This window comes from Physella acuta, unplaced genomic scaffold (assembly GCF_028476545.2).
Source record: "Physella acuta isolate Inbredline_101_S28 unplaced genomic scaffold, ASM2847654v3 ptg000494l, whole genome shotgun sequence".
Classification (NCBI taxonomy): domain Eukaryota; kingdom Metazoa; phylum Mollusca; class Gastropoda; family Physidae; genus Physella; species Physella acuta.
This window is the reverse complement of record NW_026732013.1, coordinates 1,057,949-1,083,353: the sequence shown is the minus strand read 5'-3', so window position 1 is coordinate 1,083,353 and position 25,405 is coordinate 1,057,949. Positions and strand designations below refer to the sequence as shown.

Sequence of the window (25,405 nt, the reverse complement as noted above, 5' to 3'; positions counted from 1 at the left end):
GCGTTTCTATAAATAAAGCGATCAATGCGCCTTGTAGCTTCTGGTAGATCTATAACAATTTATAAAATATCATTTATTATTTAGAAAAATTGAATTAGTTATTTTTTAATTTGGTTCTAAACTATTTAATCGAAAAGTATTTTTTATTTTATAAAAATGTATTATATTAATCAATAGCCTAGATCTAGGTCTATATTTAAAAATGAAACAGTGCTGCAGATGATGTCCACAACATGGCGTCAATGTAGGAAGTGATCTTTCTTTTTTCTTATCCATGAAGTGATTTTTGTGCAATTTTCATAGCGGAATATTGATCGAAATCTATTTTATTCTTTTAAATAAGCGATTTAACGTATGATCTATTTGTATTAACGTCATTTAAATATGTTGTTATTGTGTACAATAACAGCGAACTTTAATCTAGAAGTCTAGCTAGAAAGAAAATAAAGAAATTCTAGAAGTCTAGATCTAGATTCTAGATTTTTATTTTTATCAATTTTATATTATTTTTAATAGGCTCTATTTTATGTTTGAAAAGTTGAAGTAGAGATCTAGAGAGAATCTAGGACTTCTAAGTAGAAGTGAGGGAAAGCCTGAGGCCTATGCTAGAAAATTTCAATTTTAAAATTATCATAGTCTTGTTAGTAAGTTGTTAGTCTTGTACTTGTAGGTCTAGCCCTACGAGTTTAACTGAGTCTGATACTGATAGCGGCCTGGCCCATAGGGCCTGCAGAAGAAGGTACTAAATTTATTGGATAAGCTACTGCTGTAACTATTTATTTGCTATTATTTAAGCCTACTAAATTAATCTTAGACTAATCTAGATTACTAGAAGTAGGAGGCATTTCTAACTTTACTAATTAACTAAATAATAAATATAGTGCCTAGAGCCGACCGCGGCAAATCATACGCCGCTATTTAGTTGTTTTATTTTCTACTTTTCAGTAATTCATAATTTGAATGCTGCCACTGAAAATATTTGCTTTAAAACACTAAAACCCTCCTTTCCCCCAACCCCCTAGCCCCTCCCCCCCCCCCCCCCGTGAAAGCAGCCTCCTCTTAGCTACCTTTCCTAAGTTTAAAATCATTTCAAACTAAAGTATATGCCCCTAATAGCCGCCACTAAACCCAGCTCTACGATTGTGAACATTTAGCGTGAACCACAGCTCACCAGACCATGTGGGGGTGGGTGTGTTAGCGATATGCCTAGAGAGGAAGAGAGGGGGCTGCTAGGCGCGCTTACAGCTTGGTGTTTTCTATCGTCTCCAAGAAGAGAATTATATATATAGATAGGCCTAAATAATAAATATTTTGTAATCTATCGTTTTAGGTACGTAAAATCGGCCGAGGCTAGTTATGTCAGAAAAAGTTGCCTCATTGTTAAGGCTTTAAAAGAAGTATATTGTGATATATTTGTGTCAAATATTATAGATAATTGAATAGTAAACCAAAATCAATGACTAAATATATCAATATAGGCCAGAAATTAACTGTAAACAGCAGTGTTTGTGAGCAATATCTGTTATATTTATAAAATAGAGTGGCTTCCCCTGAATCTCCTGCTACAAGTTTACCAAAGAAAAACTTAAACAAGATATCTTCTGAAGTAAACGAGCTTTGTTGCATCTGGTGAAAACATCGCTAGTCTTTATTTATTGCTGAAAACTTTTAATACAATGGTTTATAAAAACAGGTACATGAATGAAACTTTGAAACATTTTTGTAACTTTCAAAACATAAGTATTCCTTAAATTGGGAAATAATTACTAGAATTTAATGGGGCACCTTCTTTTCACATTACTAGCCTCCGCCGCTTTTACATACCTAAAGCGATAGATTAGCTAAATATTAACAACCAGAACCACATCTGCTTTTGGACAGCCAATTTCAGTGAATTTCTCTGAATCTTATCAATATTTTAATGCAATAATATTATTAAAAAAAATTTTAAAATGCTGAATTTAGGTAGGGTGGACAAACCCGCTCCCCAACAGCTAAGATTCCAGAAAAGTAGTGAGACATTGTTAAATTTTAAATTAAATTATTGTTTAATTTAACCTATATTATTGCAAAGTATAAGATAACAAAACATCAACAAACTGACAAAAGATCTGAAAAAAAAACATTATAAATTTTAAAATTCTGACTTAGGCCTACACATCTTCAAATAAAGTAGTAAAAGTACAGTCCATGGGGCAAGTGAAGTAGAGTTCACCTGTTTTTGTGACCTCAGCATAGGAATGGATAGGGTGCAGCCTTTTATTTCCATAACATGAGTTATTGAGTTAAGTACCCATCAGAGCTGAGTGGACGGTTAAGTTTTTAAGAGAAAAAAAATCTTCAAAAATGTGTGTTTGTTAATTTTGGACTACATTTGTGCATGGAAATACAGATTATTCATTTAATATTTTGCAGTTCAAAATTTTAAGAGATAAGCAGTGTTTGAATTCATCGGTGTAGACCCTTAAATAAACTTAATTGTAATTGAGAAGCAGAGATTGACATTATTTGGTTAGGAGTGACTCTGGTTTGTGACCAAAGGGCAGACTGTTAAAAAACTTGAGTTTTAATCTACAAAATATTATATATTTGGTATCTAGGAATAGCTCATCCCAACAAACTGGGATAGAGTGCATATTATATCATTATATCTTTGTTTACCCTTCTCAGTATCCAGTTCATAACCCTATAGCTAAGTTAACCTATCCTGTCAGTATTGATCTCTAAATGAACAGGGGGTAATGTCTTACTGTAGTTTGTTTTTAACCAGGGGTGGGGTGGTGATGTCCTGCAAACTGATACCCTACCTATACACATAGAAATTGGATTTTAAAGTTGTTCTTAGTAATCAGTAAATACCTTGACAGTGTTAGGTGGAAGCATTATTTTGCAGTTGAACACATAGGCCTATTTTGAATTAAATTCCAAGGCAATGTATAACAGGTTAAATATCTTTTACTTTTACTGAACAAAATTAAAACCATTTGGTTGTGGTTAGTTAAATTTTTAAAATGCATATGCATATTTTACAGTGGTAAATGTGTTTTAATAATAACTGATTCTGTAAAAATAATATAAATGATAAAACAAAAAACTGAGGCTTAATGAACACAGGAAGCTAAAACAAAAAAAAAACAAGCTTGGTAAACTTATATTTTGTCATAGGTTGACATTTTTATTTTTCTACATTTTCATTGATCATGAAGTGAGTGACTGATTTTTCAAAACTAAGTTGTTTCAGTTCCTAAATTAGGCCTTAAATTTGATGCTTTACTAAGAAGTATTTTAATTTAAATTACAGTGAAACTTTTTGTAGATATTACATATTAATTATTTCAGTCATGATGGCTAATTAGTACTAATTATTAAGACCTGATAAAAATAATTAGCCACAACTAGCCTCATAGTTGGCATAAATTAAAAAAATCCAGAGGCTGACAGGCTTAAATTTTTAACGAGAAAAACAAAAACAAAATGTTTAAATCTGATATTTAATTTTTTAAATGTGAGAGGGCTGTACTAATCTTTTCTATATAATGAAATGATTCTGTGTTACTCTTCAGGCAGTCACAAGAGACCTTTTCACTGATAAATATTAAAACAACATTTTGGTGTTGTTTGATTAGAGCTTGTCATTAGAATCATTACAATATGTACTAAAGCACAAAAGTAGTAGGAAATGTGTTAACTATTCTTACAACCTTCATCATACCATAAGTCATTTGTAAGGTCTCGTAACACCTTAATTTAATAAATAAACAGTAGAACACCTGTTACAACCAGCCATCACTTGGGAGGTATTTAATGGGAAATTAACTGGTCTATGATTCAGATAACAAGGAAGTCTTTAATCACTCTAACACTAAGAAGTGGTGGAACAGAAACTCTTCAGCCTTCACAAAACACACTTGCTTTGGACCAGTGAGACTGTATCAACTAAACAAAAATGAGGTAGGTTTTAATGTTCACTTTCAAATTATAAAGCTTGCGTGTACGTCCTAGCAAATATTTTTTAAAAGCTGATATTAACTGGGGTGGGGGTGGGGACTTATAGTAAAACTAGTTTTGTTATGGCAAAGTGTTTGGATTAATCTAGCTTTTAAAGTATTCCACATTGTATGTGTTTTTGCCATAAATATTTTCTTGCTTGTTGGGATGATAATAACTATGACCCTTTTTGTGTGCATAATACAGTTATAAATATCTGCCTGTAACATTATCCCGCACCCTTGTTGGCAAAAATATCTTAAATGTTTAAAAGAATTTAAATATCCTATCAACATGTATGTTTTTATACGTTACCTTATTGTTAGATTTTTTAAAAAGTTCTTCCTCATTTTTATAGATTTTATGTATCTACCTCACTTGGTATGCCATTCATTGCCAATAGGTCTGCTTCTCACCACACAATCTAGTTACCACTTAAAACTAGTAAATGAGATAGATTTGGCTCAGAATTTGAAAATGATATTTCTGTGAAGTTCAAATTTTTGGATCCAAGCCTATATTAATTTTAACAGAACATCAGCTCTAAGGGCTTCTTTTTAAATGAGTACCACAATTCAATTTGTAATCCTTGCAATGTTTAGACTAAACAATAAAAGCACCCCCTGGAGCTTGACTATATATAAAGAAGATAAGTAGAGTTAATTTGTTACTCTGACCTTGGCTTATAGAGTGGTCAGCACTTATCCCAGCCACTTTATTCTGAGTCAGGTAGCCATCTGAGACTCAGGGAAGCCAGTGAAAAGAACTCAATAATTTTGGGTTGTTAAACATTCATTGTCATATTTTTATTTTGGGTGTTGTCATTTTTTTAGACCACCTTGTACACAAAATTTACATGAAGCATAGACATCCATACTCAGAGATCTTGTTATAATAAGTTTGTGTCTGACAAGTATAAAAAAAGGAGATGAAATAAGTATTAGTGTAAAAATAAGAAGCTGTTTGCATGCCGTTATCTCCCCTGTTGTATGCCATGCTTATTCTGTTGTCAACAGGTTTTATAAAAGTTTGTAACAAGTCCTCTGACTTTCAGCCTAACTGATCATGTGACACACTGTATTTTCCCCTTCCCTACCCATCCCTTGTGTTTACCATGAACAATCCCAGGTTAGAAAGATTAACTGAGCTGACTTGTGTGTCTTGAGAAAACGAATGTGTGTCTGAATGTTTTCCATGCAAGAAGCTGAGACAAATGTGCACTGAACATTATCTCCCCTAGCTTCTAGCTCAGATGTTGTCAGAGGTAGCAGCTCTTTTATGATTGTCTTCTGAATAATGCATTTGTTTTTACCACCTTGCAGCAGTGATTTCACTAATCTCTGACATCAAGTTTATTTTTATTGATTCTTTACATAATGCATTAGGAACATAACTATGCTTAGCAGTCACACAATCTTTGTGTTTTGTTTTGTGACATGGTTTAAAAAAAAAATGTTTGTATACATGAACATATGTAGATCAATGTCATACATAGAAACAGTAGCAGTGAAGCATTATATGTTTGTCATATAGCCCAGTTGGGGACAGGAAATCCTCCTTCACTCATGTTTGTCTTCCTGTAACCAAGTAGCATCTAGAGTGCATGAGCGGGCTTCATTTCTCATGTGGACCACATATACCAATTTATGTCTACCAATGGACCACATATACCAGTTTATGTCTACCATTGGACCACATATACCAGTTTATGTCTACCATTGGACCACATATACCAGTTTATGTCTACCATTGGACCACAAATACCAACCTGTCTACCATTGGACCACAAATACCAGCCTATGTCTACCATTGGACCACAAATACCAGCCTATGTCTACCAATGGACCACAAATACCAAAATATTTCTACCAATGGACCACAAATACCAAAATATGTCTACCAATGGACCACAAATACCAAAATATTTCTACCAATGGACCACAAATACCAAAATATTTCTACCGTTGGACCACAAATACCAACCTATGTCTACCAATGGACCACAATACCAAACTATGTCTACCATTGGACCACAAATACCAAATTATGTCTACCATTGGACCACAAATACCAACCTATGTCTACCATTGGACCACAATACCAGCCTATGTCTACCATTGGACCACAAATACCAACCTATGTCTACCATTGGACCACAAATACCAAAATATTTCTACCATTGGACCACAAATACCAACCTATGTCTACCATTGGACCACAAATACCAGCCTATGTCTACCATTGGACCACAAATACCAACCTATGTCTACCATTGGACCACAAATACCAACCTATGTCTACCATTGGACCACAAATACCAAAATATTTCTACCATTGGACCACAAATACCAAATTATGTCTACCATTGGACCACAAATACCAAACTATGTCTACCATTGGACCACAAATACCAAATTATGTCTACCATTGGACCACAAATACCAAATTATGTCTACCATTGGACCACAAATACCAAATTATGTCTACCATTGGACCACAAATACCAAATTAATGTCTCTCATTGAACAAATATTGATGCAGGATATTCCAGGGATGAGTAACTGGTTAATTATATCATAGCCGCAGCGCGTGTCATTGTGCTCAACAAGACGGACCAAGTTAGTCATAACAAGGAGTTCAAAGGTCACCGATTTCTCACAACTAATAACAAAGACTGCGCGTGGTGCTAAATTGTACTGGAAGAAGTTTCCAACTCTAATCACGTGCAGCTTATTCTATCGATTAGTGCCACATAGGCACATGGTTGGCAAAAATTTGGCTTTCGCCGCCTTAGGCCAACTTACTGACTGACTAGCATAATGATTCTATGCCCAGGAATATATGCCACCTAAAGGGAAATGTTACGCCACCTCTCCAGTGAAGGTAGGGGAGTATGACACACGCCAGACGAAAAAGTGGTGCGCAGATAATGTGTACTCTAGCAAATGAGGTCACCCGTCGCCGGGGTCAACTTGTTCTCGCCAGTATTGATCAGTCATATTTCTTCATTGATAAAATCGCCTGCTAATCCAGCAGGAAAGATCTCTTTCATTTTCTCTGAGTGTATGTGAGGGGGGGGGGGGGTGTGATTTGCTTGCTGTCACTTTGGCTAATGCTGATTGCAGCTATTAGACATATGCATACTTTTTTCCCTCAAGAATCTAAAGCGTTTTAAAGTTTTTAAATACTCTTCAACTTAGTTCTCAATGTCTGTTTTTCTATGGATCCGTTTTTACATACTTCTAATACAGCTATTCGTCCAATTTTCTTGATACATTCGTCTCCGATGAAAGCTAAAGAATATTTTTTATCTGACTAGATATTAAATCAATCATTGAATATTAATTTCAAGATTAGGCTACTATATTAAGTAAGAAAAGGGGAAATATTTAGTAGCGAAACACGATCAGTCAAATGAGCTGTATACGCCGAGGTTTTCAGGCATCAGAGACAACTCCAGTCAAGGGCAGATAATTGTTTTCTGGAGTTACTAATCGTGTAATATATGGAATATTTTTAGTTGGAGGGGTATCGGCTTAATTTAATTGAACCGAATTAAAATTATAATAAGGTATTTGTTGGTATTAAAAATTACACATCGGCTTACTCTTGTATTTGAAAATAGTGCACTGAAAATAAGAAAATAAAAAGTCTATTATAAAGTGTGTGAGATATTTCTTGGGCGACCAAACATTGCACTAAAAAGAGAAAGTTTCTTTTCCTATTTTCAGTGCATTTTAAAGGTTATAATTGTAAAAGTCTTTATACTTGTTTTTATTAAATAGTAGAATTAAAAATTAAGTTTTGGTTGTAAGATGGGGGTAGTGTCTAACAAGACACGTTTCGATGTTTAGGAGGAATCTGTTCTTTATCGGAATGTTGGTAGTAGCGCAAACTTCTGGTACATTGTTGTGGTCCCACGGAAAATACAAACAGCATCCCATTTGTCAGTAGTTTTAGTTCCCTGTCCTGGAGGTTAAGGATGGGGTGGGGTATTATGATTGTAGTTATCTGTAAGCACACACACGTGGAGAGATCTGATTTGTTTTTCATCCTCTAAACGAGTGTCATTACGTAACCAAACATCGGCGCTGGTTGTAATGAAATCCACTCACGCGACGAGGAAGTGTAAAGAGATGTTCGTGACTCAGGGAGGGGGCTTATACGACCCCTCGGCTTGTTGCTCGTGTGCTACGTTTGTTTACTGCCCTCTTTAGTCCACTGACGAGGGGGTGCCAAGTTTGTACTCGATGTAGGTATGACTGTACCGGTGTATTGGGAAGCTCGGACCAGAACGCTCTTTACACCCTGCGTTATTGACTAGATACCAATAAAAAAAATTGGATCAATGGTAGGAACAAACCTCAGTGGCCAAGTACTGCTTTTTTTAGCATTTCAGACCCATGTTCGTTGGTGTCTACTTGAAGTTGAAAAATATGTTTTTCTAGATAGTTACATAGTGACAGCCCCGTTTAGATAATATAATCGTATATTAAGTTATTGCTTATGTTGAGTAATTCACGCACCTGCAGTGGATTGGTGTGTAGTCTCTGATAAGTTATAGATAGGCCTAATGGGGTCGCGACATTACCACACAGATGCACAGTCAGGACATTACTACACAGATATACATAACACAGTCGGGACATTACTACACACATACACAGTCGGGACATTGCTACACAGATATACATAACACAGTCGGGAGATTACCACACAGGTACATATCGGGACATTGCTACACAGATATACATAACACAGTCAGGACATTACTACACAGATATACATAACACAGTCGGGACATTACTACACACATACACAGTCGGGACATTGCTACACAGGTACACAGTCAGGACATTACTACACAGATATGCATAACACATTCGGGACATTACTACACAGATATACATAACACAGTCGCGATCTTACTTCACAAATTCACACAACAAAGTGGCGACATGACTAAAAAAAACATACATTGACACAGCCAGAAGTGTCTGACGGAATGTTTGAGCTTTATTCCTTACGATTTGCGTGCACACGCTGGCAGCAACACAATACTCCTGGCTTGCACGCCTGTACATTATACCTGCGCTTGTCGTAGTTACCGATATTCTGTGTATTGTACAACTAATAGCCAAGTTTCGTGACTAACAATATTAATGATGTATTTGTTGGGTGTCTCAGTATGACGTTCTGAAGGAAACGTCAGCTACAACCCCACTCGATCAGGCCCCGAAGTTCATGTTTTAGGTAGTTCGTGCTGCCAATTGCATCTCCCGCCCCATACCCCCCCCCCCTCTTTCCCGTGGGTTATGATACATACATTTACAGAATAATTGTACACTCCTGTCACAGGTAACTAAGCATTTCAAATGTTTTAACACTACACGTTCCATGATGCATGCAATATGTTCTGTAAGGGAGCTGGTTGTTGGATTGGTCTTGCCATTAAACCCTCCCAAGCTCGACTAGAAACTCAGAATTTCATGTTAGACACTCACTTTAATTTTGTTTACAAAAATGTAGAAATTTAATTGTAAGGACCAGCATACATCAAGTAGATAATTGGTTTGGTTATAAAAACAAAAAAATCAATTAGATAATACTATCAAGTATTTACTTAAGTCTATAGCCAATAGGTTGATATTTGTCTCATCAAAACCTGTGTTTACACCTTTGTGCTGGGATTGACATTATGTTTACCATGAAGCTTATTACATTTTCTGGCCTGTTTATTAAACTTAAGATATGACATGTTCCATTTGTTAACCTGGGACTGTTTAGATCATGTTTTAAAAAAGCTTTTGTCTAATCTCTCATCCTGACACTAGACTGTAAAATTGTCAACAAAAAAATTGTATTTTGTACTTCCTAGTGTCTGCCCCTTGTAATATGTGAAGATTTATCTATAAATAAACTGTACATAAACAATTTTCTTCCTCACCCCTCCTTCCAGCATGTTGCTTACTGTTTGCCACATGCTAATTAATCCTTGTCACTTATGTTTTTTTATTTTTTACTGGGTTTAATCCTAAATGGTGGGGGTAACTTAAATAATTAACAACACTTGTTATCCAATTAGTAAAGTAAACATGTATCTGAGTGAATTAACTGTTCAACTTATTACGTCTGTTAGTTTGATTACAATCAGTTTGGTACTAGGAAGTTATTTATTATTTTATGCTATTGCATTGTTTTAGGCATTACTATTGTTGTTTTAAAACTAAGTATTGAAGTAATTGTGTCCACAGTGAGGTACCAATCATCTCTGCCCGTGCCTCCGTGATGATCTATGATGACAATAATAAAAAATGGGTGCCAAGTGGCACTTCTCAAGGACTTTCAAAGGTGCAGATTTATCAACACACCAGCAACAACACGTTCAGGGTGGTTGGAAGGAAGCTACAAGACCATGAGGTGGGTTCAAGTTAAAGGGGTGAGTCTAAGCTACAGGACATGGGGTGGGTCTAAGCTACAGGACATGGGGTTGGTCTACGCTACATGACATGGGGTGGGTCTAAGCTACAGGACATGGGGTGGGTCTACGCTACATGACATGGGGTGGGTCTAAGCTACAAGACCATGAGGTGGGTTCAAGTTAAAGGGGTGGGTCTAGGCTACAAGACCATGAGGTGGGTTCAAGTTAAAGGGGTGGGTCTAAGCTACAAGACCATGAGGTGGGTTCAAGTTAAAGGGGTGGGTCTAGGCTACAAGACCATGAGGTGGGTTCAAGTTAAAGGGGTGGGTCTAAGCTACAAGACCATGAGGTGGGTTCAAGTTAAAGGGGTGGGTCTAAGCTACAAGACCATGAGGTGGGTTCAAGTTAAAGGGGTGGGTCTAAGCTACAAGACCATGAGGTGGGTTCAAGTTAAAGGGGTGGGTCTAAGCTACAAGACTATGAGGTGGGTTCAAGTTAAAGGGGTGGGTCTAAGCTACAAGACCATGAGGTGGGTTCAAGTTAAAGGGGTGGGTCTAAGCTACAAGACCATGAGGTGGGTTCAAGTTAAAGGGGTGGGTCTAAGCTACAAGACTATGAGGTGGGTTCAAGTTAAAGGGGTGGGTCTAAGCTACAAGACCATGAGGTGGGTTCAAGTTAAAGGGGTGGGTCTAAGCTACAAGACCATGAGGTGGGTTCAAGTTAAAGGGGTGGGTCTAAGCTACAAGACCATGAGGTGGGTTCAAGTTAAAGGGGTGGGTCTAAGCTACAAGACCATGAGGTGGGTTCAAGTTAAAGGGGTGGGTCTAAGCTACAGGACATGGGGTGGGTCTAAGCTACAGGACATGGGGTGGGTCTAAGCTACAGGACATGGGGTGGGTCTAAGCTACAGGACATGGGGTGGGTCTAAGCTACAGGACATGGGGTGGGTCTAAGCTACAAGACCATGAGGTGGGTTCAAGTTAAAGGGGTGGGTTTAAGCTACAAGACCATGAGGTGGGTTCAAGTTAAAGGGGTGGGTCTAAGCTACAGGACATGGGGTGGTTCTAAGCTACAGGACATGGGGTGGGTCTAAGCTACAGGACATGGGGTGGGTCTAAGCTACAAGACCATGAGGTGGGTTCAAGTTAAAGGCATGGGGTGGGTGTAAGCTACAGGACATGGGGTGGGTCTAAGCTACAGGACATGGGGTGGGTCTAAGCTAAAGGACATGGGGTGGGTCTAAGCTACAGGACATGGGGTGGGTCTAAGCTACAGGAAATGGGGTGGGTGTAAGCTACAGGAAATGGGGTGGGTGTAAGCTACAGGAAATGGGGTGGGTGTAAGCTATAGGACATGGGGTGGGTCTAAGCTACAGGAAATGGGGTGGGTCTAAGCTACAGGACATGGGGTGGGTCTAAGCTACAGGACATGGGGTGGGTCTAAGCTACAAGACCATGAGGTGGGTTCAAGTTAAAGGGGTGGGTTTAAGCTACAAGACCATGAGGTGGGTTCAAGTTAAAGGGGTGGGTCTAAGCTACAGGACATGGGGTGGGTCTAAGCTACAGGACATGGGGTGGGTCTAAGCTACAGGACATGGGGTGGGTCTAAGCTACAAGACCATGAGGTGGGTTCAAGTTAAAGGCATGGGGTGGGTGTAAGCTACAGGACATGGGGTGGGTCTAAGCTACAGGACATGGGGTGGGTCTAAGCTAAAGGACATGGGGTGGGTCTAAGCTACAGGACATGGGGTGGGTCTAAGCTACAGGAAATGGGGTGGGTGTAAGCTACAGGAAATGGGGTGGGTGTAAGCTATAGGACATGGGGTGGGTCTAAGCTACAAGACATGGGGTGGGTCTAAGCTACAGGAAATGGGGTGGGTGTAAGCTATAGGAAATGGGGTGGGTGTAAGCTACAAGACCATGAGGTGGGTTCAAGTTAAAGGGGTGGGTTTAAGCTACAAGACCATGAGGTGGGTTCAAGTTAAAGGGGTGGGTCTAAGCTACAGGACATGGGGTGGGTCTAAGCTACAGGACATGGGGTGGGTCTAAGCTACAGGAAATGGGGTGGGTGTAAGCTACAAGACCATGAGGTTTTGCAGGTTGAGATACATTGATAACACTTGTGAGACCCTTGTACATCCAACACCTGGTCTCAATCGTGTAGCATTTGAAATGATAGTTTAAAATAGGAAAGTATAAAGGAAGTAAATCATACCCCCCCCCCACACCCACAAGGCCTTTGGTTATGAATTCCATTTTATTTACATAACATATTTTAGCAAAACTTTTATCTCATGATGGTAGATTACTTAAAATCTCTGTCACATTGGTAGAATTGAAAAATGTAGTGTTAAAATTACACTACAAGAGGGAAATTATAATGTGTGGACTCCCCTTATTATAATAATAGTCCAGACAGCGAGGCATTAAAATTTTTGTTTCCCTACTGTTTACAACACTAAGTAACAGTTTGGTACATATGTAACATTGTTTTTCTAAAAGGCTTTTAATACAGCGGCTTTTTTTAGTGTCCTTTTACTTAATTAAGAGCCTCTTTATTTAGACCGCTATGATTCTGACATAGAATTACATTGTCTAGCTTTACAGGAATTAAAAATAAAATATAATCAACATGCTAATCCATAAAGTTATAAGTTTAAAGTTTTTTTAATTGCTTAAATTTACCCCAAGTAAGCCATTTGTTAGTTATCTTTAAGGTGGTAATCAACTGTGCAGTAATGTTTATCTTTATGGTGGTAATCAACTGTGCAATAATGTTTGTCTTTAAGGTGGTAATCAACTGTGCAATAATGTTTGTCTTTAAGGTGGTAATCAACTGTGCAATTATGTTTTGTCTTTAAGGTGGTAATCAACTGTGCAATTATGTTTTGTCTTTAAGGTGGTAATCAACTGTGCAATAATGTTTATCATTAAGGTGGTAATCAACTGTGCAATTATGTTTTGTCTTTAAGGTGGTAATCAACTGTGCAATAATGTTTGTCTTTAAGGTGGTAATCAACTATGCAATAATGTTTATCTTTAAGGTGGTAATCAACTGTGCAATAATGTTTATCATTAAGGTGGTAATCAACTGTGCAACAATGTTTATCTTTAAGGTGGTAATCAACTGTGCAATAATGAAAGGACTCAAGTACAACCAAGCCACCCCCACATTCCACCAGTGGCGAGACAGCCGTCAAGTCTATGGCCTCAACTTTGCATCTCGGGAAGATGCTGAAAACTTTTCCCAGGCAATGTTGACTGCATTAGAAACATTAAATTGTAAGTCCCATCTCTGCAGTATTGCTTATCATTCTCAACTAATTTTTATCTGTCCACATTTTGCTAAACCAATAAACACTTCAATTTTCAGTACTTTATCGTCAAGCTGCTCCCATGGTAGCACCCCCACAACCACCCCAACAAACCAACATTTATGCTCAAGCTATCAATTCCATCAATGTGCCACCAGAACCAGAAGACAAGTAAGTTGATCACCTTTAAATAAAGATAAACCCCGCATGAATCACCCATATCTATCAGTGGATGTTAAAGCACAAGGGTTATTGAATGACCTCTCATCATCTTCTCATGCTGCCTCATTCTAATCTTATGCAGATAGATGAACAATAGTTTTTTATTTGTCTTTGAATCATGTGTTTTGAATTCATTTTGGCGTCTAAAAAATCAACTTTATCTGCTAAAAGAAGACAAGGATATAAAAGGTAACAGTGATCATCAGTAACGTTATCATTATGTATAAATAACTCACAAATATTTAACTCATTTGTATTTTTCTACTTGAATACTAGAATTGAAAAATAGTTTAATAGTTGTTATAAAATATACTATCATGTAGTTTAATTAATTTATAATTATAGTTCATAACTATTATCCAATGGGTTGGGTAGTGGTGTAAATCTCACACAGCTCTATTCCCCCTAAACCATTTCAATATTCCGTTACAAATCACATTACCCAACATGTACTGTGTAGAAAGCACTAAGTTCCATGTTGATTCACTCTGAACCCACAGTTTACCCAGACTACATGTTAACTTTATCATTTGTTCTTGATTTATAGCATTTTTGAAATTTGTGTTCTTATTTGTAACATTGGATGGGAATTTCCCCCAACATAGTTCAGTTATGTGAGCTAACATGTTATGCAACCTATGACAAGTTGACTCACAATTCAGTCTGCTTTTCTCTCTGGATATGCTTCCATAGACTTTGTTCATTTAATTAAAAACATCCGCAAGGTGGGAACTGTTTGATTTCTTGACTAGGTAGGCTGCTGTCCCCAGCTAATGACTCGATACCAAACTGCACTCTCTCACCCAACCATGCCGTTCCCTTACAATACATTGCCCTACATGACCAGAGCAATGGGGCAAATGAAATTATTTGTGTTAGCTTAAAGAAGAGGAGCTTCATTGACTGTACCTTACCACAAGTACCTATCATGGGTCAAATCATTTCAAGGACCCATTATACATCAGTATTCAAACTTTAGTCTTATGGGTTTGTAGCTGAGCCTTCTTTGCTTGACCACACCGTCCCATGTTATTACATAAATAATACAGACACAATGTGTCTACCATTATGAGACAATTCTACAGCCTAGATGTAGGATTAAAACACCAGTTCCTAGCAGTGCTAAACAATTTGTATTCAATGTATTCTCTACCACCAAAACTCTGAGTGTGTTCAAGCAGAAATACTTTGATTATTTCAGTTTAAAACGCTAAGGTTTCCTATCCATTGACCCTTATCTTTATTTGATATGGAGGCCTCGAGAGATCTCAATACATTATTGATATGGTAGCTGAAACAAAAATATCTGTTTTTGTTTAAAACTAGGGGCATTTTTCTAAACTATGTTGTGTGGGAGGGGGGGGATGTTTCATGGCACCCTTTTATTTTTTCTTCAACATTTTCAAATTAAAAAATTGTGCAAGGCTTATCGTTGAACTAGACCAGTGGGTAGCCTAAAGTTTTATTTAGTTACTACAACGTCCTGTAGCCAATATTTACACCAGGGGATAGAGACCTATATAAGACGTCCAGCTTAGTGTAGCAAATGTTGATGTACAGCCAAATTTGAATTGACCTTTTGATTTGGTCACCACTGGCCGTGTTTGCCCTAGCCTCGCTGGTCTGACAAGCTGAGTCAACATTTTCAATGAGCTCACCAGCTGTCCTTTGTTGGAAGTTGGTTCCCGGACACATGCATACAATAGTCGTTCTGTATCTTTACCTATTCTATGCGCGTGATTCAACCCAACCTATACGGGCATGTTGAGATGAGTAAACATCGCCCATACAGGGGATGTTCTGCTGTACAGGGCGAGGGCAGTGCTGAAATGGATTTCGATGAAGCTGAAGCAGAGTTTTTTCAAGTTTGGAAAATGTGCGGATCTAGTATTTACCAGTAATATTTGTGTGAATTTAGTATTTATATGTACCAGTATTTCAGTAATATTTATGTGAATCTTGTCCAAGTGTTCGATCTCTGTGTTACTTGTTACTCGTATCTTGACGGTTTCACGGGTCTTATGGTGTTGTATAGGGACGGTTTCACGGGTCTGATGGTGTTGTAGAGAGACCGTTTCACGGGTCTGATGATGTTGTAGAGAGACCGTTTCACGGGTCTGATGGTGTTGTATAGGGACGGTTTCACGGGTCTGATGGTGTTGTAGAGAGACCGTTTTACGGGTCTGATGGTGTTGTAGAGAGACCGTTTCACGGGTCTGATGGTGTTGTAGAGAGACCGTTTCACGGGTCTGATGGTGTTGTAGAGAGACCGTTTCACGGGTCTGATGGTGTTGTATAGGGACGGTTTCACGGGTCTGATGGTGTTGTAGAGAGACCGTTTTACGGGTCTGATGGTGTTGTAGAGAGACCGTTTTACGGGTCTGATGGTGTTGTAGAGAGACCGTTTCACGGGTCTGATGGTGTTGTAGAGAGACCGTTTCACGGGTCTGATGGTGTTGTATAGGGACGGTTTCACGGGTCTGATGGTGTTGTAGAGAGACCGTTTTACGGGTCTGATGGTGTTGTAGAGAGACCGTTTCACGGGTCTGATGGTGTTGTAGAGAGACCGTTTCACGGGTCTTATGGTGTTGTATAGGGACGGTTTCACGGGTCTGATGGTGTTGTAGAGAGACCGTTTTACGGGTCTGATGGTGTTGTAGAGAGACCGTTTCACGGGTCTGATGGTGTTGTAGAGAGACCGTTTCACGGGTCTGATGGTGTTGTAGAGAGACCGTTTCACGGGTCTGATGGTGTTGTAGAGAGACCGTTTCACGGGTCTGATGGTGTTGTAGAGAGACCGTTTCACGGGTCTGATGGTGTTGTAGAGAGACCGTTTCACGGGTCTGATGGTGTTGTAGAGAGACCGTTTCACGGGTCTGGTGGTGTTGTAGAGAGACCGTTTCACGGGTCTGGTGGTGTTGTAGAGAGACCGTTTTACGGGTCTGATGGTGTTGTAGAGAGACCGTTTCACGGGTCTGATGGTGTTGTAGAGAGACCGTTTCACGGGTCTTATGGTGTTGTATAGGGACGGTTTCACGGGTCTGATGGTGTTGTAGAGAGACCGTTTCACGGGTCTGGTGGTGTTGTAGAGAGACCGTTTTACGGGTCTGATGGTGTTGTAGAGAGACCGTTTCACGGGTCTGATGGTGTTGTAGAGAGACCGTTTCACGGGTCTTATGGTGTTGTATAGGGACGGTTTCACGGGTCTGATGGTGTTGTAGAGAGACCGTTTCACGGGTCTGATGGTGTTGTAGAGAGACCGTTTTACGGGTCTGATGGTGTTGTAGAGAGACCGTTTCACGGGTCTGAGGGTGTTGTAGAGAGACCGTTTCACGGGTCTTATGGTGTTGTATAGGGACGGTTTCACGGGTCTGATGGTGTTGTAGAGAGACCGTTTCACGGGTCTGATGGTGTTGTAGAGAGACCGTTTCACGGGTCTGATGGTGTTGTAGAGAGACCGTTTCACGGGTCTGATGGTGTTGTAGAGAGACCGTTTCACGGGTCTGGTGGTGTTGTAGAGAGACCGTTTCACGGGTCTGATGGTGTTGTATAGGGACGGTTTCACGGGTCTGATGGTGTTGTAGAGAGACCGTTTCACGGGTCTGATGGTGTTGTAGAGAGACCGTTTCACGGGTCTGGTGGTGTTGTAGAGAGACCGTTTCACGGGTCTGGTGGTGTTGTAGAGAGACCGTTTCACGGGTCTGATGGTGTTGTAAGGGAACGAGAGTTTAGGCTGGCCCTAGTGTGAAATATGTGCTGGAGCGAAAAATAACGTGTCTATGGTTAATGAAATCATCGTTGTATTGGAGAGGGTAGGCGCATTATCTATAAAAGCTATCCGACTTGCTATTCGTGTAGCTAACGGTCCGGTACTAACATACAGTTAGCAACGGCAAAAGCTGGCCGTGCTTGTGGTTCGGCGACTTTTGACCTCTGTCCAATAAATCGCCTACGGCCCATGCAAGTGACAGTAATGACGCGCTTTTCGGTTAGAGGCGTCGATATGTGTTGTTGAGGGCATGACCGAATATGCAGAGAAGGGGATGAACTAGGGAAGGAACGGCCGTGAACCCTTAAAACTAAAGGGGCGTAAGTGACCTAGAGACTCAGAGCCCGGTCAAAACCCTTCGTAGTCTGACAGTAACTTTTCGTCAACCCACGTATTAGATGAGTTATATTTTTAAAGTTACTCTGTTCTTAATACGCTCGGATGGGACTTGGAGGTATCACCTTTCCCCTCCTCTCCTATCACTATCAGACTAAGGCGCCTGTGTACATTTGTAATATTCATAACATTTTTGACTAAAATCAAGGGAGATAACAAATGAAAATGTATTGTAAACTCAGACAACTAACGATATTTTTAAAAACTTTTAACCGTAATTGCTTATTTACAGTATTGTAGTGTTGTTAATTTTGTTGGTTATACACGTACCAAAAAAATATAAACAGCTTTCTTCAATACAACTAGTGTTTATATTTATTTCTTTTACTTTCATGAATATTACCTCAACACCTTGCAATTCACTATGAAAATCTGGAGTCATTGTTATGATAAATAAGTTGTGATTTTATTTTTGTACCCATAATGCATAGTGCTGAAATAGTATATTTGCATTCTACACCTACCAAAATCTCAACACCTTGTCATTGGTGTAGATCAGGGGTCTCCAAACTACGGCCCGCGGGCCGGATGCGGCCCGCGAAGTCCTCTCATCCGGCCCGCGGAGATCTTTTTGTCCAAGGAAAAATCGTTTGTCAGTGATTGCTGAGGAACTTTGCCCAGAAAAAAATCAAAGACATGCCTGGAAGAAACTGGCCCCCGAACTGAAATTTGATAGTTAATGCGGCCCTCGGACTGAAAAGTTTGGAGACCCCTGGTGTAGATGATGTAAAACAAATATCACAATTCACAGAGAAAAGCGGGCTGCTTTACTCAGATTTGACCACAAGTTTCACATTTACTCAATTTATTTTACTAACAGGATCACCAGAGAGGAGCCCCCAACACATCAAAGACAGATGTCAGGAGGTGGGGGTATGTCAATCTTTTAATACAGTAAACAGTATTGTTATTAAGTTATGCATAGATTTTTTAAACAATTTAACTTGCATGAGATGTTTTGTTAGAGGCATATTAAATGAATTCTATTTAATTTTACTGAGGCATTCAAATAACTGATGTTTAATTTTGTTACATTATTATGTCCTGGTAATGTTATTGTAACCTATTTACAATGTGGTCAACAGGTACTGGTAACTTCTCTTCAGTCACAAGAGACTCGTACCCAATAAACCAGGAGCCCCCAAGTATTCCTGCTCAAACGCCACCACTTCCTCCAACCTCAGCGCCCCCTGCACCTCCTGCACCACCAGCCCCTCCTGCAGCACCACCAGCTCCTCCTGCACCACCTGCTCCACCCGCCCCACCTGGGGGACCAGCGCCATCTGGAGGCCCACCTGCACCACCACCACCTCCTATACCTGCAGCAGGTTTCCAGGCTGGAAATGGAGGTGCTAATCAAGGTGGATTAGCTGCAGCTCTTCAAGGGGCTAAACTCAGAAAAATTAATAAGGTAGTAGGTAGTATTCACTTTATTCCATGTTAAATACCAGAGCTGCTTCTTTATTCTTGATTGTCATATTTTCCAGCATTCAAAATGTTACACTTAATACTCCATTTGGCCCATTGATTCTGACCCCAGCCTGCTTGTCTTTCTGGATTGCTCCCATAGCCTTTGTCTACCCACGGACAATCTGAAAGACAGCAGTTGTTTGAGTTTGGAGTTTTCTCCCCTAGATGGGTTGCTGTTCCTAGAAAACAGGCCACATCTCCCCAGTGTCCAAACCCTGGACTTTTGGAGTTTGCAATCATACTCTCTCTCACTTAACCAGTCTGTCCCAATATAATAAACTGACATTATACAATTTTACACTGTTGTATGATGCAAATTACTTCGATAAAAAATAATTCATGTCAACACCATTCCAATACCTAGATTCCTACCTAAACAAAAATTCATGTAAAATTGTAAATTGTGAGCAACCAAAATGTTCACATTTTTTTAGTTGTAATAGCTATCTGTGGAAAAGATTATATCCAAAACATTGTTTTAATGTATAAATTTTTACTCAGGAAGCAGTTAATGGTATTACATAATCAATTTTTCTAACATGTAATTTAAATGCTGAACGTGTATTGTTACATTTGTGTTATTTCTTAAATACCTGTAGGTAGTGCAAGCCACAAAATGGTGCAGTATTTGAGCAATAATCAATGGTAAAATTTTTTCCATAGCCTGAGGAGAAAGAAGTTGTAGGCACTGTTGCAGACAGAGGCAGTAATAGCTCAGTGGGCAGTGCTAGCAACCGAAGTGGAGCCATTGCAAGCAGTAGTAGTGGCGGCGGGCATATTGATATGATGTCAGAGATGCAACTAAAGCTCAAGGCAAGAAAAGCTAAATCAGAAACAACTGGACAAGTACAGGTAATATTTAATAAATATTCTATTTCTAGTATGGATTTGATTGGCACCTGAGCCAGTAAAGGTAGCTGGGCATACTAACTGAGCTATCCCTTATCAAGCTAAGCTCACAGAGCTTAGAAAGTGTAATTTACTTAATATTAATCATTTACATGCTATTCATTATTTCCATATGTAATCTTTTAAAACTTTTATGTCATGGTTGAGTTGTCAATTTCAACAATTATTTTTTTTTGTATTCATGATTACCAGTATACATATAAAAAACTTATTAATTGTATTATAAGGGAGAAAATATTGATGGTGCTGCAACTCTTCCTCACCCAAGTTCATCACCTGATGTACGAAGACCATGGGAGAAAAGTGCCACAAATGGGGGAACAGTTCGACCAGGGCAGGTTAATGGGTCAGAATCTCCTAAACCTACGAGAAAGTAAGTGTAATGTACATTTTTTTTTAATGTAGGCTAGTATTCAGTTTAAAAAATTAGACATGATAAGGATAATTATTAAGGAACTGTTAAAAGTTTGATAATTCCAAGTCATGTGTGATTTAGTTAAAATTAAAGTGTATATGGACATGAGTGAGTTGGAGTTAGGGGATGGACGTATGATGTGCAGAGTGAGAAAGGTGTTGGATGAGAATGTTAAGAGACTGATTTTTTTGTAAAAAAGTTTTCTGTTAGTGGTAGTCTGTTAAATTATATCTTTTAGTTAAAACCTGTAGTGGAGAAGTTATGCTGTTAGAGATAGAAGTATTTTTGCGAGTGTTAATTAGATGCTGTTTGTGTGAAAAATAAACATGTTAATTCCTCAACTTTTAGTGGCCTTGTTATGGAAGTAAAATATTCCTAGGCATAGAAACAAAAAGTATCCATTGTTAAATCAATATTAAATTTCTCAGACGTAATCCATCACTTACTGGTCAAGAAGCCATAAATCTTGGAAATGATGGGGTACCACTCTCTGGAGAAATGGAAATACTTAAGCAAGAAATTCTGGCAGAGATGCGACGGGAGTTATACAAAATGAAAAATGAAATTATAGAAGGTTTGTTGTTTACTGCTTTTCAGGTTTGAAAAAATAAATTGTAACACTACAAATTAGTACAAAGTAGTGTTAAAATTACTGTAACTTAATGGGACTATGTGATAGAGCTATATAGATTTTGTTTGCCAGACACAAGTAGTTGTGCAATCCCTACATCATGTAAATACAGTAATACTGACTTTTTGTTATTGGGTGTGTCTGGGAAAATATTTCTTTAATGGGTCTGGCAATTCTTTGGATTCACAACATTGTGGATGATATAGTATGTTGAATTACAATCTGTCAGATATTTAATAGATCTGTCTGTCTTAACACAATGTTAATATATTACTGTGTTCACAGCTCTTCGTCAAGAAATAGGACACAGATAACGTGGATCACATCAACACAACGAGTCTTGTTACATTACTCTGCCACAACAGAGACTAATCAAATAGCCTTGTTCTAATCAATGTTGTCTAGCATTGGCATTTCTATAGGCTTGGACTTTCTTTTAATGACCACAACATGGAATATGAGCACACTGTGCTCTTCATGTCAGGAAAATATTATTATTAAATAACGTTTAAATCCAGATTTGTTTAGAAAATATTTTTTACCCCACAAAAAGAAAATAGAAAATAAAATACTCAACTTTGTACATAAAATAACATTTCATAACAATTTGTACCATTTTAAAAAAAGAAACACTTGAAAAATACTGGATTATTTACTTGAATACAAGAAATATCAGGGTTTAAAAAAAAACAGTTACAAATGAATTTACAAATGTAGGTGACTCTAGTTTTTAAGTGTAGGTATTTTTAAACATTTATTTTGCTCTTAATACGTTTTTAGGGAAATAGCTAAAACAACTTGAGGTTATATTAATACCACCAAAAGTTCCTTTATTTTATTTTTTAAATATTGTAAACTACACTGAGAAAGAGAAAAGAAAATGCTCTATATTTAAATTTTAAAAGCCAAATACAGATGTGGCCTTTTTTAATAGTATATATTTATCTTTCCTGGGTTTTTTGCTAGCTGATAAAGTGTTCTTAATTCCAATAGCAAAATATCAAAAAGAGTCTGGTGTTCATTGGTATGGCTATCATGTTGCTTGCAATTAGGTTATAGTTATAGTGTATAGACAAAATTTTCTTTTTGATGGTTTCACACAACTGATCTACTTTATAATCAAATTGTGTTAATTAAGCACTTCTTTCTAATTTTGTTTAACAATTGTTTTCCCCCTCCCCATCATAAATGTCTCCTTACACTTGATAAGTAAACACAGAGGTGCACTTTTTGCAAGTTTTAAAATTACCTTATGCTTAAGGTATTCTATTTTTAATCATTTTTTTTGTATGCCATTTTCTATAATTCAAAAATGTTTTTTCCCTTTTAATTATTGTGCTATGACTTGACTATAACATTGTGGTTGAATAAAATGAATTCTTTTTTATGTACTTATAAATGGACTTACATTAAATGAAAAATTATAGCTATAAATATTAAAATTCAACTCTCCCAAATCATATACTCTGGAAAAAATGTAATTCACATTTATACTATGGGATCAATATTTATTTCGCCATGCCTCTTTCACTTAAGTTCTTTTTAAAATGAATATTATATTGGTAACTAAGCACTTTATGAATGATTGGATTGTCATTTCATGCATCACTGTTTTGATCATTGTGCTAGTATCATTTCTAATTTTGATATGGCTGAAACTCGCCTGGTAATTTGTTAAAATCTTGGTTAATTTTTTAACTTTTTTTTTTAAATTCTTTTTGCAACCTATAATATGAACCATACAATGTACTTCTTCATTGTGTTTTTTCAGTGAAATTTTTTATTAGGTTAACTAACAGCAGCAATGTGCTCTCAATCAAATCACCATGACAAATCATGGCTTGTATATAATTGTACATGTTTTTAGTACTTTCTTAAGAAGTATTACTTACTGCATTTTTAGTGAGAATCAACATATGGTAGTAAATTTTTTGTTTAAATTACTGCACCTAAAATATATGTAAATTATATGGAACAAAAAGTACTTTATTGTTGATAGTTTAGTATTAGATCAGTAGAGACACTTCACACTGCTCTACTTACATTATATTTTATACAAAAGTTGTATTTAAAAAATGTAATAGCCTATTGTTTTTTTTTTAATGGGGGGGGGGTGTGATTGTTTTTAAAAATTAATTAATGAAGCATGTAACTTTACTTAGTTTATAAGCGTCAGAGATGCCAACATTTATTTGTGCATTTAAATAGTAACAATGATCCTTTGTTAGCTAATGAAAAAAAATTTTACAGTAGAAAAAGTTGTACATGTATTATACATTTTTCTGCTCAATGTTAAATGAGACAAAGGTCAATATTGACAGCTAATGTATTTGATACATAACTAACTCTTAGATGGTAAAAGCGTAATACCCAAATGACAAGGATGCAGTTTATGCGATGCATGCAAGTTTGTCTTTCAGATCCCAGCAAGTAGTGGGGTAGTATTATTTTTCACCATTATGCTAAAAAATTGTTTTTACATTAGGTTCACAAACTGTAAATTAAGTTTTAAAAGTTAATTGCAAAATTCTAACTGCAATTTAAATTGTTTTAAAAACTGTAACCTTGGATTGAAAAAATACAAAATGATAGCTAAATGAAACATTGATGTCTTACTACACTTAAATACTGCTTTCATTTGTGTTAACTAGTTATTCATTACCTTTGTTGAAACAAACTCTACTAGTGTAATCATATACCAAACTTACTGTCTACTTTTTCTTACATGATTTCCAAGTACTATTCTCTACAAAATTTAATTTAACATAAAATAATAGACAATTACTGACCATGTAGATCAATAGAAACATATTTTATGAAATGTTTCCAGAATTTTATTTACACTCTGCCAAAGAGGTATTCAATTGCATGCTATTTAACTTTGTTTTGTTGCTGTATAATTGTAATGTGACACTTTATGGTATTAATTGTGCTGTGGATCAACTCTATCATTTGCTTTTTCTTGATTGATTTTGATACAATCTTATTTACTTATACTTATAGTCTAGTAGTTGTATAATACATTTATAATTTGCCAGTAAAATTAAAAATATTTGACATTTTTGTTTGTCATCCTGCAGATATTTCATTACATGTAATAAAAAATTGTCTTTAAATTTAATCATTGTGTCTTACTCCAGAATTTTTATTTATTTAATTACACAGCTTTTCAATCAGGGTATAAAAACTCAGTATAATTATTAAAGCAATAATGCATACAATTTTAATAGCTGCGCAGATTTTGACTTTCCAAACTTTTTGGCCTGCTAGGTAAAGATTATAATAGTGAATTTGTATTATTTTCTAGATTACTCTTTATTTGCATGTATATAATGTAAAATTACTATTTTTATTTTTGTCTTGCTCATAGCGGATAACCGTATACTTCTTGTGATGACCAATTTTATTTTATGTTGTACTATTTATACTATTTTGCTTCTTTTGTTGCTTACATTCTGTTTGTACATTCAGCAGCTATTTAAATCTTTCAGACAATAAACTAATCTCTTAGTCTAATCAAAGGCTGACTGTTGAGAGCAAGATAACAAATAAATGGTTCATTTAATAAAGGGAATTTGTCTTTTTATTTGTAATGGTTGCTTTTAGATCTCAGGTTATGTGTAGCAATGGTTTTATTTAATCGTTTTTGAAGACCGTTAAGCTTTTATAGTTATAGTACACTTAAAGCATAATAATTGAATTAACAAAATACATTAGTGTAATTTACAGTACACAAGTGTAAGAAAAACAGAAAATTCACTAGTAAACAATTGGGACTTTATTGCAAAAATGTAATAAACAATGAAATGACAACATTCAAAATTATTGTAGGCCTATCTGAATACATAAGATAATTTAGTTTTCTTAAAGGT

At 37.0% G+C, this 25,405-nt stretch overlaps 1 protein-coding gene across 6 annotated transcripts; it reads left to right on the top strand.

Moving 5' to 3' along the window:
* The first annotated feature begins 23 nt into the window (after positions 1-23).
* On the top strand, positions 24-25,102 carry LOC131944453 (protein enabled homolog). Of its 6 annotated transcripts, none has more exons than XM_059305067.1 (12): positions 210-352; positions 671-739; positions 3,833-3,951; positions 10,242-10,407; positions 13,524-13,689; positions 13,781-13,892; positions 18,929-18,981; positions 19,194-19,519; positions 20,242-20,430; positions 20,715-20,860; positions 21,331-21,476; positions 21,819-25,102. In XM_059305067.1, the coding sequence occupies exons 3-12, from the start codon at positions 3,947-3,949 to the stop codon at positions 21,845-21,847; spliced, it is 1,338 nt and encodes a 445-aa protein (XP_059161050.1). In that variant the 5' UTR covers positions 210-352; positions 671-739; positions 3,833-3,946; the 3' UTR covers positions 21,848-25,102. The 6 variants fall into 6 exon arrangements, with proteins under 6 accessions (XP_059161056.1, XP_059161054.1, XP_059161050.1 ...); XM_059305068.1 differs by having other exon boundaries at positions 226-244; XM_059305073.1 differs by lacking the exons at positions 210-352; positions 671-739 and adding an exon at positions 24-43.
* The last annotated feature ends 303 nt before the right edge of the window (positions 25,103-25,405 follow it).

What these genes read in the sequence shown, in the direction of transcription:
- LOC131944453 (XM_059305073.1), top strand. An exon ending in AAACAACTGGACAAGTACAG is followed by an intron (nt 20,431 to 20,714) that starts GTAATATTTAAT and finishes TTGTATTATAAG; the next exon opens with GGAGAAAATATTGATGGTGC. An exon ending in GAAAAATGAAATTATAGAAG is followed by an intron (nt 21,477 to 21,818) that starts GTTTGTTGTTTA and finishes CTGTGTTCACAG; the next exon opens with CTCTTCGTCAAGAAATAGGA.